Source organism: Mastigoproctus giganteus, chromosome 3 (assembly GCF_048544385.1).
Source record: "Mastigoproctus giganteus isolate SK-2022 chromosome 3, ASM4854438v1, whole genome shotgun sequence".
Taxonomy (NCBI): domain Eukaryota; kingdom Metazoa; phylum Arthropoda; class Arachnida; order Uropygi; family Thelyphonidae; genus Mastigoproctus; species Mastigoproctus giganteus.
In genome coordinates this window covers 224,218,690-224,233,645 of record NC_143577.1, presented here as the reverse complement: position 1 = coordinate 224,233,645, position 14,956 = coordinate 224,218,690, and the positions used below count along the sequence as shown (strand labels likewise).

General features: G+C 34.0%; 1 protein-coding gene across 2 annotated transcripts in view; it reads right to left on the bottom strand.

Moving 5' to 3' along the window:
- The window catches only part of mahj (LisH and WD40 domain-containing protein mahjong), a 305,108-nt gene that overhangs the window by 142,454 nt on the left and 147,698 nt on the right, over nucleotides 1-14,956 (bottom strand). For both annotated transcript variants that reach the window (XM_090369657.1, XM_090369658.1), the window contains exons 16-18: nucleotides 11,494-11,613; nucleotides 10,067-10,169; nucleotides 3,493-3,612 (exon numbers count right to left, since the gene is read on the bottom strand). In XM_090369657.1, coding sequence (XP_090225783.1) covers nucleotides 3,493-3,612; nucleotides 10,067-10,169; nucleotides 11,494-11,613 — 343 coding nt within the window. The remainder of the gene's footprint in view (nucleotides 1-3,492; nucleotides 3,613-10,066; nucleotides 10,170-11,493; nucleotides 11,614-14,956) is intronic.

The following is a 14,956-nucleotide window of genomic DNA, read 5'->3' as shown; positions in this document are numbered from 1 at the left end:
TAAAGAACTTTTTTGGGATGGTGAAGGAAGAAGTATACCAACTTATAAATGGGAGCTAAATGATTTTGTGATAATTGAGAAGAAAGTGGAAGAGAAATTGTTGAGGTGGTTAATAAAGGACCTGGAGCTGAGAGAATTATATTAAATTCTCTTCAATTATATTAAAAGAAGCAGAAAAAGTAGGCAAAACATTAGCCATCATTGTGAGAGCATGCTTGAGTTCAGGTGTGGTTCCTACAGATTGGAGATGTGCAAATGTCTTCTCTATTCACAAAGGGGGATTACAGGGATAAGTGAGTAATTACAGACCTGTAATTCAGTTATACAGCATTCCCAGCATGGATTTGTTAAGTGCAGATCTTATCTGACAAATCTGATTAGTTATTATGATGCAGTAACAGGGGAACTACATCATAATAGCTTTTTTGGATGCAAAAAATAATTGGTATTACATGCTATTTAAATTTCAGTAAAGATTTTGGAAAATTACTGCTGTGGGTGAAAGGATGATATAAGACAAAGTGGTTATTAATGAGCCTGCTCTTCTTGGACTAATGTTATTAGTGGAGTTCTATGGTTCAGTGCAGGGCCTCTTACTGTTTTTAATATTTATTAATGATATTGATGAAGGCATATCAAGCTTATTGTCTAAGTTTGTATATGATACAAAGGTCAACATGAGTTACAAAAACTGGACAGATGGAGTGAGAAGTGGAGCAGCAACTGTGGTTTAACATTGATAAATGTAAGGTGCATATTGGTAGCAGTAATTCCAGAATAGCATACCATTTGGGCAGTATCCCACTCAAGTTAGTGGGATTTCAACCTACTGGTAAATCTCTCCCTTTTGTAACTACCACAAAATTCCTTGGATTACTGGTTGATAATCGCCTTACCTTTCTTCCCCATCTGAATTCATCTGTCTGACAAAGTTAGAAAATTTGTATTTCAAACTGTTTGCATTTCCTATCAGGACTGGGGTCTGAACCATAAAATTTTGCATACACTACATAAAGCCATTGTTGTTTATGACTAAACCAGGTTGCAGCCTGGTTTAGACGCACTCAATTGCTTACAGTTCGATTCAAGCCTGGTTTGATCCAGCACAATTTCCAACTAGTACTAGTTAGGGCATGTGGAACCGTCTCTACCTCTGCCCTACAAGTTTATCTGGTTCACTACCTTTAGATTATATTTAATTTACTGTGGACTTCTTATTTCATTCATAAAGGCCTCCCTGCAGAATTCAAATTGACATGTCCTTCAGTCCTACACAAGAAAAACAATGAATTTTAAAAATTCTTCATGACCATTGGGCAACTTTACTGGTCTGAATCTAAAAAGGTTTAATGACAAAATTATTTATTCCAGAAGTTGCATTTGTTAATAAAAACATTCGTAAATGGTTGTCTCCCAACATGTTTTCTAGCTTTCCTTTAAAAGGGACAGGACACGGTTCCTTAAATTTAAAACTTGCCTATTTCCATCTTTCCAACTCTGAAATTTGTCTTTGTGGTCTGTTGAGGATTTTACTCACTTCTTTTCTTTTGTCCAATTTACAATGAATTTCATTCACAGTTACCGTCTGTCACTGGTCCTGTTACTCTCGGTCAGGAATCTGTCTTCATTTCCTCTCCTACTTTCTTTCAGTCCTTTCAGAATTTCTCATGCTCTGTCTTTCTTAAACAATGACAGTTATTGTCTGAATTATAAACCTATTTTGTATTTATCGATCAACACCTATACTTAACTTTCTTAAATTCGTTTATAATTTCCAAAATTCTTTCAGCACTTCACCAAGCTTCTGCCCTAAATTCGTTAAAATCTTAATTTTAAGAAATGTATCCAAAAATTTACTTGTTGCTATCAGTCTGGTAGCATAAATTATTTAAGTTGTAACATTTATCCCAACTGTTTTCTTCATATTCCATGAAATTTGACATTTCATAAACATGTTCATATTTTGTAAATAGTGATTAAGTTTATATTTAAATAATATCTTTGTTTTCTTTAGATTTTGGTTTTTTTTTTTTTTTAGTTTTGTTTTCTTTAGATTTTGTTTTTTTTTTTTTTTTAGTTTTGTTTTCTTTAGATTTTGTTGCTCTTTACCACCTTCAATGTCTATTTGATTCTAATCAAAACTTGAACAATATGAACTTTCATGGACAATAACATAACTTATGTCATTATTTTGCAAAATTTATTGTGTTGAACACCTGTTCATGTCTTGCACTGATTGGGCATTAATTGTTGTACTGGATGTTTATTAACTTTAATGGTTAAATTCACCTTTTTTTGAATATGTAATTTCTTTTGTAAAATTATTTGTATATTTTTATAATTCTGTGTATTTTACATATTTTTATAATTCTGTATATTTTGTATCTGTATAATTTTATAAATTTTTTGTTTAATTTCTTTTGAACAGTTGAGTGGTGCCTTTGCTTAACTATTTCAGGTTATCTATCTCTAAATGGTCTATTTTTAAAGAAAATCTAACTCTAAACAATATTTCTTTCAAACTGAATTCCTAATTTAACTTGAAATGGTTTCTTTCATGTTTACTTTTGTTTTTCTACCTACAGGCATGTCCTCTATCACCACAGCAAAACATGGCAGAGTTGAACTGACTTCCAGGTGCTGCCATTCATCAGACATATACTACTATACTACCGATACTCAAGTTAGTGGAAAATGAAAGGACCCAGAGGTGCCTAGACAGTCTGACATGAAGTTCTCTGAGCAGAGCAGACAGGCTGCTAAGATAGCTAATGGAATTCTGTAATAAATGATACAGGAATTCTGCCAGCAGATAAAATGAGGTGATTTTTCATTGTATAAGGCAATCATTAGGTTGCACTTTGAGCACCATATAGGGCCGGGTGCTTCATTTTAGGCAGGATGTAGATCTATTGGAATGGGGGGGGGGGCAAAGAAGAGTAACAAGATTAATCAAGGATACAAAAAGGTACTCTTATCATGAAAGATTTCAATTCTACAAATTGCAGAATCTGTACATTACATACCTGCAAGTACACCTGACTAAAGTGTTTAAGGCTTTAAGTTGATTGCTATAACAAACTTCCATCTAGTGTTGTAGAAGTGGGTAATCTGAATAAATTTAAGGAAGTGTTAGTCAAATTATTATAGATGTTGAGCAGATGATGCAATGTTATTTATTATTATTTTTTTTTTTTTTTGTATAAACTTGCCTCCTTGCATGATTTACCACTACTACCTTAATTTAAATCACATTGTAACATTGAACCCACTTTCTAATATAAGAATCAACTAGTATACAAAACAAAGGTTAATCTGCAAAAACTACATTCCAGGATAAAATTTTGTTAAATGTTAAATAAAATTAATATAGTTGTGCTGATTCCTCTGCATACTGATTAAATTGCATATAAAAAATAATATAATCAAAAAACACATTTTGCTTGCATTGTGTTTTCACAATGCAAACAAAATTCACTTGATAAAACATACCATGATGCCATTACTTGACCGAACACAATTCCACATTTTGCTTAGCAAGTCTTCTCCACTTCTCATCGTTGATTTCTTTTTAGTTGAACTGCCCATAACACGCCCTACATTTCCCCCTAACTGGTAAATAAATAAATATAAGAAACATATACTATATATATATAAATATGAAAAAAATTTTAAATGTATGAAAATTATTTTTCACTTTACAGTATCTGCAATACAGTCCAAATTATCCAGATAAAGAAAAGAAAAAACAAAAAATCCTAAGTGATAATACAACAGGCACTCCAAATGATATTAAGAACAGTTGAACAGGGAGAATATTATAAAATTCTTCTGCTGCAGTGACAACATTAGGGCAGTTCTTTAGTTCTATAACAATATGTTCAGGAACTGCAAGTTTACAGTGACACATGGCATGTGTAATGTAATATTTCACCTTATTGCATCCCACACATCCTCTATGGCAGCATTTCTCAACCTTTTTTGTTCTCTTTGTCTAAATACACCTTTTGATGGTGTATTCAATTTACCACAATTTTCTGACACACACACTGAAATGCACTCTAAATGCTAGAATGGAAAATTGTAAGAAAAAGCATAAAATATTTGAATATCCCCCCCCCCCAATAGTAAATAGGAACTCATGTTCAAAATTTAAGTAATAATCACAAAAACTGCAATAGAATGTTAATCATTCAAACATCACCCCCCAACTGTTAAATGCCACTCCAGGAGTGGGGCGGGGTAGTACTGGCACGTGTAATGTTATAATTCATCCTATTGCATCCCACACAGTGGTGGATTTCCGCACAGTCGCATGAGGTGCGCACCTGGGGCCTATTAAATAGAGGGGGCCTCAAATCTCAGGTCTCAAAAAAAAAAATAAAATAGTTTCATCTTTAATTTTTACACTCATCATTATTACTGAATAAAACTATAATTTAATATGAGAAGTTAGTAAACTCTTATGCGAATATCCCTACATATTATATGAAATATCTACGTGAACTAAGTGAATCTGAAGTAGAATACATATTATCATTAATGCTTAGTTGTGCCATTTTTTCATTTAAACATTAGTTAAAATATGTATGAAAGAATTGCACAACCAAAATGATTAAAACCGTAACACCAAATGTAGAGCGCGTGCTATAGTAAAAACGTGAGTGTAAAATGCACACTGTAGTGGTACCGAAAATATTCAGAGGGGGGGGCCTCAAAATTGAATTGCGCCTGGGGCCTCTCAAGTGCTAAATCCGCCACTGATCCCACACATCCTCTATGGTAGCATTTCTCTTCTCAACCTTTTTTATTCCTCTGTGTCCAAATACACCTTTTAGATGGTGTATTCAGACATAGAAGAATTCATCATTTTCATTTGTCAATTGTTCATATTCAAAGTATAAATATATTTAACAACTAAAAAAATATATTTATCTATTAATACAGGTTATACCTTATTTAATCACTCAATTTTTCATATCCAAATTACAAATATAATGTACAAAATAGTACTTATTTATTATTATGCATAATTTATTTTTAATGCAAATCTCATGCTTAACCAAAAAATTAAAAACTGCCTATGGAATTGGAGGATACACTCAATTCATTATCATTAAAAAATTGCTTGACCAAAAAATTAAGAAACCCTGCTTTATAAAATTAAAATCCAAAAATATGGAAATCAGTTCTGATTAATTATTATTAACAATCATTCAATGATGCATACTCAGTAAGAAGTGGCATTATCATTTATTAAAAGGAGCTGCTGTTCCTTGATGGTAATTTGAAATAATCAAACTCAGAGATCATCAATAATCAGAAATAATTAAACATGAGGATCTCATCTTGATATTTGCCTTGATAAATGTTCTGTGAAATATGGGTTAGTGCACTGATTAATACATTCACAGAGAATGACAGTTCTCTACATTACAAGTCCTTATCCCTAACCTGATCTGTTTTGAAAATGCTACTATGTAGGTACGTCAGGCATACTTCAAATCAGCATATATCATCACATGGTAGTCCACTAGTGCTCACAAGCCCAGTGAACTTACTGCCTTCTTTGTATGACATTAAATGGGATGGCATGCCACAGGTCTCTTTACATACAGGCCTTACTTGTGCAGTTGATGAACAATTATGAGAGAAATATGCCGTTCTTAGTTGCCGTAAAGTTCCAAGTGACAGTATAGTAGAGCTTGTTATGCTGCAAATAATGCCAAATTATCAGTTACTATCAATTGATGGAAGAGCAGATCCTGACTTAATGGTTATGGTGCCATCTTGTTATGATTTACAGGTTCATATTGTATTATCTTGTCAGAGACAATTCCCTTGTTTCAACTTACCAGCTTTCCACCATAAACCAATAAACACTGTCTTTTTATTGTACTACCATTGGTCTGCTGTATTACACTGATCCAAGATAAAACCCACCCTCCCAAAAGTATTCCTGAGTTTCAACTTAACTGCATTCTATACAGGGTGATTCACTACCAGTGCAACAAACTTGCAGGAGGTGTAGGGGGCACAACAACTAATCAGAATCACATAGCATTGCAGGGTCCGAAATGCCTTCATCATGCGGTAGAGGATGTTGAATGGGAGGTCGCGTGAACAGCGATCCCGCTGGAAGTCAGTATTTGCGAACCGTTTCTGTTGAAGAAACCAAGTAGCAAAAGTCCTCCAGAGTGGATAATCCGCAGGCTCCAATGATTGAATGCATTGCAGATGGTATGAACTCATTTGGTTTGTTGACAGTATCCTCCATACAGTGGATTGGGAAATATCCAATCGTTGGCCTATTGCTCGAGTACTCGTACTTGGATTGCCTTCTGCAAGACGTAGGACATTCTCCTCATTGTCTAGCATCCTCGTCGTTCACTCTCGATTCATGGTACCTCTCGTGAAACAACCAGTCTCACGTAACCTTCTGTGCAGACGTGCAAAAATCGTATGATGAGGAGCACGCCTGTGTGGGAAACGTTCCTGGTACAAGCGCAGAGCGGTGCGCCTGTTACAGTCTGCAGCTCCATACGCGAGGTGCATGTCGGCCAGTTCAACGTTTGAATACTCGTCCATCCTACTGCCTTGAGAAGTGGTTCGCAAATGCTGACTTCCAGCGGGATCGCTGTTCACGCGACCTCTCGCTCAACATCCTCTACCGCATGACAAAGGCATTACAGACCCTGCAATGCTATGTGATTCCGATTCGTCTTTGTGCCCCCTACACCTCCTGCAAGTTTGTCGCACTGGTAGAGAATCACCCTGTGTGTGTGTGTGTGTGTGTGTGTGTGTGTGTGTGTGTGTGTGTGTGTGTGTGTGTGTGTGTGTGTGTATATATATATATATATATATATATCACTTATATATTATTTTTACATATGCAGATAAACATAGAACACTGCTGTAAAAATTTAGGTGTTTTTGACCAAATACAACTTTTGTTCTTGCAATTTGTGTTTATGGTCTAATTTAATAAGACATAAGTTGCCCAGACAACTTATGTCTTATTAAATTAGATTAATACCATTTTATTAAACCAAACAAACCAAGAGCCATATTAAATCAACCACAAACAACTACATTTGATTTCACAAAAAATGGTCATAATAAAAAATACAATTATCTGCTGAAAGGGAGATACTATATGGTTATTCATTGTTAATAAATTAAGGTGAAGGAATCCTGTTATTACACATATTAATCTTAAGTAATTTTAATGAAAACAGCAAGTTGTAATAAGAATTTAAAATAACCATTGTGATGATAGTACTTAAAGCATATCAAATGATGTTTCAAGATTTTACTGAATCCTGTTATCAGGCCTGGAGAACAGTGAGATGTGACCAGTTCACAGAATAGAGAAACTCATTTTGGTTTCTTCTAACACCTGTGAGCAAGTTTTTACCACATTCCTTTGGATATGATAATGACTAACCATGAAAGAATAAAACCATTTATAAGGAAAATATTAAACTAAAATATTCATCATAACTAATCCCACAATTCTGACAAAAATTAGTTTTCATTATTTATATATTAATATATGTTAATTAAATTTCAAATGTCATTTGCTTATGAACATTTAATTTTTTAAGAATGCTGTCCTGTGTTTAATATTCTTAATAAAGTGTTCCTAACTCTTCAACTGTAGAGAAACTAACTGTTACAATAACAGTGATGGTCTCATAGAGCAGTATTTTATTTATTTTTTTCTTATTTCTGAAAAAAAAGTTTTTAATGCTTATTAAATGTATTTAATTGGCTTTCTAACAGAAAAAAATATAAAATCTCACGAAAATCCATTCACTGAAAGTCAAGTTAAAAAGATTTATCTTGACAAATCATTTAAAAGGCCCAAATATAAAATAACATGAAAATCCACACACCAGAAACCAGGTTATTACATATGGATCGATATACAATTGTGGAGACAATGGGCACATTATGCATATATGCTTTTTAATAATTAATCACTTATTACTTAAATTTTCACTAATCGCTTACTAAACTTATCACTTCCATTTTCACTAATCACTTACTAATAACTATCACTTCCATTTTCAAGTTTATAAAACTGACAAACATATGAAAATTAATACTCATGCAGGCCAGTTACATTAGCATGCTTTGTCAGATAAATAATAATAATTGAGACAAAGAACAATTTTATGCAATAATGAGAGAAAACCCCAATTAAACCTAATTTCTGTAGCAGTAGCCAAAAATGGCAGAAAGAAATGTCCATTACAGCCACTCCCCGACTTAAGTAAGGGTTGCGTTCTGTGGAACTCTATGCAAGTTGAATTTTACATAAGTCGGAATTTCCCTAAATGCTTATGCAGCACTTGCAACTATGAGCGCTGTATTTGATTGAAACAAAAAAGAAATGTTCGATGAACATGTAAATAGAATTATTTATTCAATGTTTTCATCTAATGTGCAGGAAAAATTAAAAAAGTGTACGAAATTACAAAAATTTCAAAATTATAAAATTACAAAAAGAGAGAGGAAACAGGCATAATGTCAGCAAGTTTTACCTTTCGACCATCGTTTCTCTCCAGCTGATAAGCACGCCACTGCAGAAGTTGAGGGCTGTGGAGATTTAGAAGGGGTTTTTTCCAACACATCACAAAATGCTGCAGAATTGGCACTAGTGACTTCACCGCATACTTTAATGTTTTGGAACCCAGCGTGATGCTTGAACTTATTAAACCACCCATTGCTTGCCACGAACTTTGTTTGGGGTTCACCGCACTTATCCTTAATATCTTCATAAATACTTCTTGCTTTTGCTTGAAGGGTCATTAGACTCAGGGGTACTCAGTTCTGAATCTGATTTTCCATATTATTAATAGCTTTTCCGTCTTTGATATAGCACCTGAACACTGTTTTGTGATCACTGTTGATCTTAAATGCATTGATCCTTTAACATGTTATTTTATACGCACACTGTCCCTTAAAATAGTATTCACTGTTGAAGCAGCGAGACCTAATTCCGTACAACAGAAGACAAACTTTGTCCTGCTTCGTACTTCTTAATTAATCATCTTCATTTCTAAATCAGTTTTGTTTCGTTTTCTAGCACTGCCAGCACTTGCACTTCCATTGGTCCCTTTCCCATCATCATTGTAATAAGTAAATAGGAATGAATTGAAGATTCTGAATATTTATTTATATTTTTTATATGATTGAAGATTTCAGTGAAGGGGAGCACATTTCACCATAATACCGTAATGTAAAAACCTACACAATTCCAGTTATCAGCATTATCGCAAATGTAATAAGATCGAGTTTTCTACCCATTTTTAATAGATTGTGCTAACAGAAAAGCCCAATAAACCGGAAAGTGCAAATTTTTTTTATTATTTTATGGTTGTGACCTCCAGAAATGTGTTTTAGAAAAATATCACAAAGGCATTCAAAATTGATTCTTAAAACGGAACATATGATAATGATGAAAGTGAAGTGCAATTTCCATTATAATGACCTTTTAGAGAGATAAATAGCTTAGTTATATAGTGAAAATTTCAATTTCTGAGGTCTTGGAATGAATTAACAAAAAAAAAAAAAAAAAAATACCCACAATGTGTTATTGGGTTCACATTACAATATTTTCACAATACCTCCATTTATTCCTACGTAATGCAAAATATGTTTCCAGAATTTTTTTAAAGTTTGCACTGGCCAGCAAAAACTTACATAAAGTCAAATTTCCATAAGTCAAGTATTATGTAAGTTGGAGAGTGCCTGTATACTGAAACTGAAAGTAGCAAGATGGTGCAGAAGGCACAAAATAGTAACACAAATGGTAGTGTTTCATCCCAAGAGATGATGTGCTATCACTTAAATAATAATTCAAAACTTTCAAACAACTTAAGTAAGAGTGTGTATATAGTTAGGAAGGTAGACAGAAGAACAGCCATTAATCTTGAACTAGTATTTCAAACAGGGGTTTATCAAACTAGTCAACCTGTGTTGTGTTTCTGTGATGGTATTCATTCATAGATATGTATCCAATAATAAAAAAAAAAAAAAAAATTCGAAAATTACATACCCTAGACATAGGTCCACATGCACAATTGATGATAATATTTAGTGCTGAACGCTGCACATCTGGGTCTGAAACTATCTCTCCTTCTGCAGCTGCTAATATAATGCTGTAATAAAAACTTATGAAATATAATTTCTATTAAATATTTAAAAAGATATTAATAATACATATATGCAAAAACTTGTTTCAGTATATTGTTGTACACGATTTAAGTATCTACTCTTAAATATCTCATATCTACTCTTAAATTCATTTACTCTCCCCCACCCTGGAAACTCCTATGCTCTCAAGAAAATGGATATCAATTTAATGGAAATGATTTAATTAATATTATTCAGGAAATGATTTAATTAATATTATTCAGGAAATGAATAAATAGAGTCCCACTTTTAATCTTGATTCCTTTGGGAATCAAGCCACACTTTGGTCTACACTTGTGTTATTAATCTTGACTTGGAGTTTGCAGAATGACCAGCCTTTGCTGCAATTTGTCACAATCAACTCCAAGTGAACATGAATATCAGCTCCATTTATCAGAATGAGGGAGCATTAAAGACACAGTTACAATAGGTACCTTAAATGAAAGCAGCATAGCCTTCCACTCATTGACAGAATGCTATATCTTCAACCGCAGAGCAGCCAATATATTGAAAGAGCAATAGCAAACAAGGAAACGTGAACAAAGGGAAGCACTTTCTCCATAGAACAGTCCTCTTCCTGTGCTTAGAAGATCAGAGTATTTCCTCTTCCACAACTTCAAAAATGCACAGAGGCATCAGCATGAGAAGCAATATCAAAAATAATAAATAACATAAAATGTGACAGCTCAACAGATGTAACTTTAACAGTACACCAATAGTTTTCCACCATGCAAGACAAGGCAACATGTAACAGAATTCATTTAACGGTGACGGCCACAGATGAGGTAACAACCTTGAGAATATCAGTGAGAAGAGCCATATGATAACAGGGCAACCAATAATATAAGGACAATTCTCTTAACTTTCTTAATTTTCATCGGTAGACAATTCTGCTAACTGTAAATACAATTTTTACTTTATTTTTGCACCTTTTGATTCCTAGTTATGTAAGTTATATGTTCCAATTAAATTTAAATTTAATTTAATTTAAATATTCCAATGACCTATCAATTGAAGACCCACAAAGGGGCATGAACATAAAATCATCTATCACATGCAATATTTTAATTTTACAACATGCCATTTCTTTACAGTGAACACTTATCAAGCACAGTGTGTTGTTTTTCTAATTAGTTCATACATTTTTTTTAATTTCCTTTGTTTTGTCTCTGAAGTTATTAAACAAGAATGGCAATTCCAGCTTTCAAGAGATTGTTGTATACAACAAGCAGTTTTGCTCCAAGAATACAAAATACAAATACTTCAAATGAAACAAATTATTTTACTTACCTCATACCAACAGTATTTTGAGTTTCCATAACATGGACACTTTCACAGAGTGCAAGCTGAGTCCTTGGAGTGACAGAACATACGGTTAACACATCCAAAGCACTCCGAACTGTTTCAGCCCTATGGACGGTTGAATTTTTTTTAAAATTAAATATATGTATTACTGTAAATAAGATTTCTATGAATCTAGAGGTTATAAAAATCATCTTTTTACAAACACAGAAATAGAAACATTTTGTCACTTAGAAACAGTTTAATGGCAACCATACAAATAGTGTAATCTCAAACTTGAATTAAATTAGACTTATAGTCATTACAACTTGCCCATCTACTATTAATGAAATGCCAATACAGTTTATATATTTGAACAAATAAAGAATACTATATCATCACTCCAAAACATTAAAATGATTTAAGATAACCCCATTATGATAAAAGGAATTGGAGTGAAGAAATGTATGAAATGAACCAACGAATTAGGAGAATAAAAGAGGGATCTCACAAGAGACAGACAGGTTTGATTTGCTGGGGATTTTTTCTGACAAATCCACCATTTTGATCATTGTGTTCCAGTTCACATGTGTATTCTGTTTGAACAAGTGGTTCTTGTGCTCTTGGCACATTATTCTAGGGTTATTGCTACCCATATGCAATAGTACATTGCATTGCATTTGTCAATTTTAAACTTCAGTTGCCACTTCTCAGACCATCAGTTCAACCTTTCTAGATCCTGCTGCAGCAGCAGCATACTGTCATTAGTGTACAAAGTGCATCAGCTAAGATGCATGCTGTAGGCTAAAGAAATATGGGGTAACACATTGGGGAAGTCGCTACTCCATTTACCATAATCCCAGTTGAAGAGGGATTCAAAAATTTTCCACTGGAACTGAAAAAAATTAGCATTAATAGTGGCATATGTAAGAAAGCAAGCTTATACAGCAAAAAAAAAAAAAAAAAAAAAAAAAAAAAAAACTTCCCATTTCACCTATTTATTCACTCACTCCAAAAGTTTGTCCCAGCAATCAACCACTCGCTGGCTAAGGGCAAATTTTCACACAGCTATTCTGCAACCACCTTTCCTCAATTTAAATTTATGCTTTCTCAAGTGCGTAATCTGAGCAAGACAAAGAATCCCATCAGCACTGAGCTTTCTCAAACCATTCAAAGCCTTATATGCCTCAATCAGATTACCTCACAGGTGACTAGTCTCCAGATGTTGCAATTTAAAGAGCTTAAGCTTTTCTTGGTAAGCGCACCCCTTTCTTCCCCTAACCAATCTCATTGCCCTTCTCTGTACTCATTGCAGGAGCTCTCCATCCTTCCTAAAATGAGGCCTCCAGAACTGTATGCAGTACTCAAGGTGTAGCCTAACCAATGCCTCATACAAAGGGATAAACACCTTATCCCTGCTAGCAAAGTTCCTGTATACCATTTTGCCAAGACCCCAGGAGCTGCCCTGGCAGCCTGTATGTACTGCTCAGAAAACTTCATATCTGACTGCACGATTACCCTGTCTTTTTCATTCTCCACTATCCTGAATGTAGTACTGCATGCTTAGTACATTACTCTGGGGGTTATTGTTACCAATATGCAATATATTGCATTTGTCAATGTTAAACTTCAGTTGCCACTTCTCAGCCCATCTGCCCACCTTTTCTAGATCCTGTTGCAAAACATACTGTCTTTACTGGCATTAACAACACTGCCAACCTTTGTATCATCTGAAAAATTGGACATTAACCTTGATATAGCTTGAATTAGATAAGCTATAGAATTTCTTAAAGTACCGATATGATAGGACTCAAGTTCAAATAGCAAAGCTTAATAAACGGTACTCACCTTAGATAATCTGCTGTTGTTACATGAAGTAGGATGGAAGAATGATTTTGAGGCTTAAGCGGTTTTGAATAATTTAGAATCTAAAAATAAGGTAATTGGTTAGGATATGGAATTAAAAATGGAATTAAAATATGCTCAAGGAAGTAGAAGTGCACAACTTCGTCCCTGGTTGTCACTGAAGAATTAATTAAAAACTTTAAAATATGAAACTGATGAAGCCAAAAGTCATAAATGACTGACTTTCGTTTTTTAACGTCATCAGTTGGCAATACTAAAGTGAGAAGAGAACGTGTGTTTTAAAGACGTCTATGCTCCCATGATGCTCTTTGTGACATGCGGGAATCTTAAGTGCGTGAGATTCCAGGACCGGGGAGAGGTTGGAGGGTAGTTTCACATTTATGACATTTAGTTTGGTGTGATGGCGGCACCATTCTATAATAAGGGTTTCGTATTGAAAAATTTTGTAACTCGATCTTAATTTTATGATGGTAATGGCAGAATCAACTAAAGGGGTGTGGTTGTGGGAATGTATGTGTAGTGTAAGTTGCCCTGTACTGGATTGCCCTGTTTTAAAGCTGTTATAATGGTAATAAGCCCGTGTGCTAGAAGTTTTTGTGGAATCATATTTGGTGGTGGTGCTTCCGATGTAGCAGGCATTGCAATTTTGGTGACATTTATTTAAATATACAATATTATTCATATCATTTATTGGGTATTTATATGTTTCTTTGTATGTCTTAAATAGTGACCCTAATTTGTTGTATGAAGAAAATATAAGTGTGATGTCAGTGCCTGTGAACACTTGACGGAACTGTCTAGCAAGACTACTGTGATAAGGGAGAGTGATGCGCGTGCTCCCTTTTGTGTTGTGTTTGGATAAACTGTTGGTGTTATTCTTAGCAACGGAAATTATGTGTTGGATTAATTGGAATGGATATTTCCTGGACATGAACTTTTTTGTAAGATATTGTAATTCAACTGATAAGTTGTCTTGCGAAGAACTGTATTTTATAGCATTATGAATTTGGTTGTAAAGAACGGCTTTTTTTGTACTAAGTGGGTGGTGTGATTCAAAGTGTAGATATTTACCTGTGTGCGTATTTTTCCTAAAAATCTTGGTTTCCAGTTTGGTGCCTGTTTGTGAGATTAAGGAACAGAGGCTCTCATCTGGTGAGTATGGGCTTGGCACACCCAGGGTCCTGAGCTGGATATCATCATATCATCATTCTTCTCTTTTTTGGTGATTCCCTTCTATTTCTGACACACTCTCTCTCTCTCTCTCTCTCTCTCTCTCTCTCTCTCTCTCTCTCTCTCTCAGGGTGATTCAAAAATTTTTTTTTCCAGCTGGTGCAGCATAAGCCTCAGGCTTCCTTAGACCATATGGCTAATAATAATAATAATAATAATAATAAAATTATTTTTATTTAGCAACCATAGAAAACCAAGTACTACAGCCTTACCCTTCAGGGATTAAACTATATATATACATTATGCAGACAACATACTCTTAATAGGAAATAGAACTACAATTGATAATCTTTTTATTAAATTCAACTCAATACATGATAGATTAAAATATACACTCGAAACAGAAGTTAACAACCAAATTAATTTCTTTAACCTC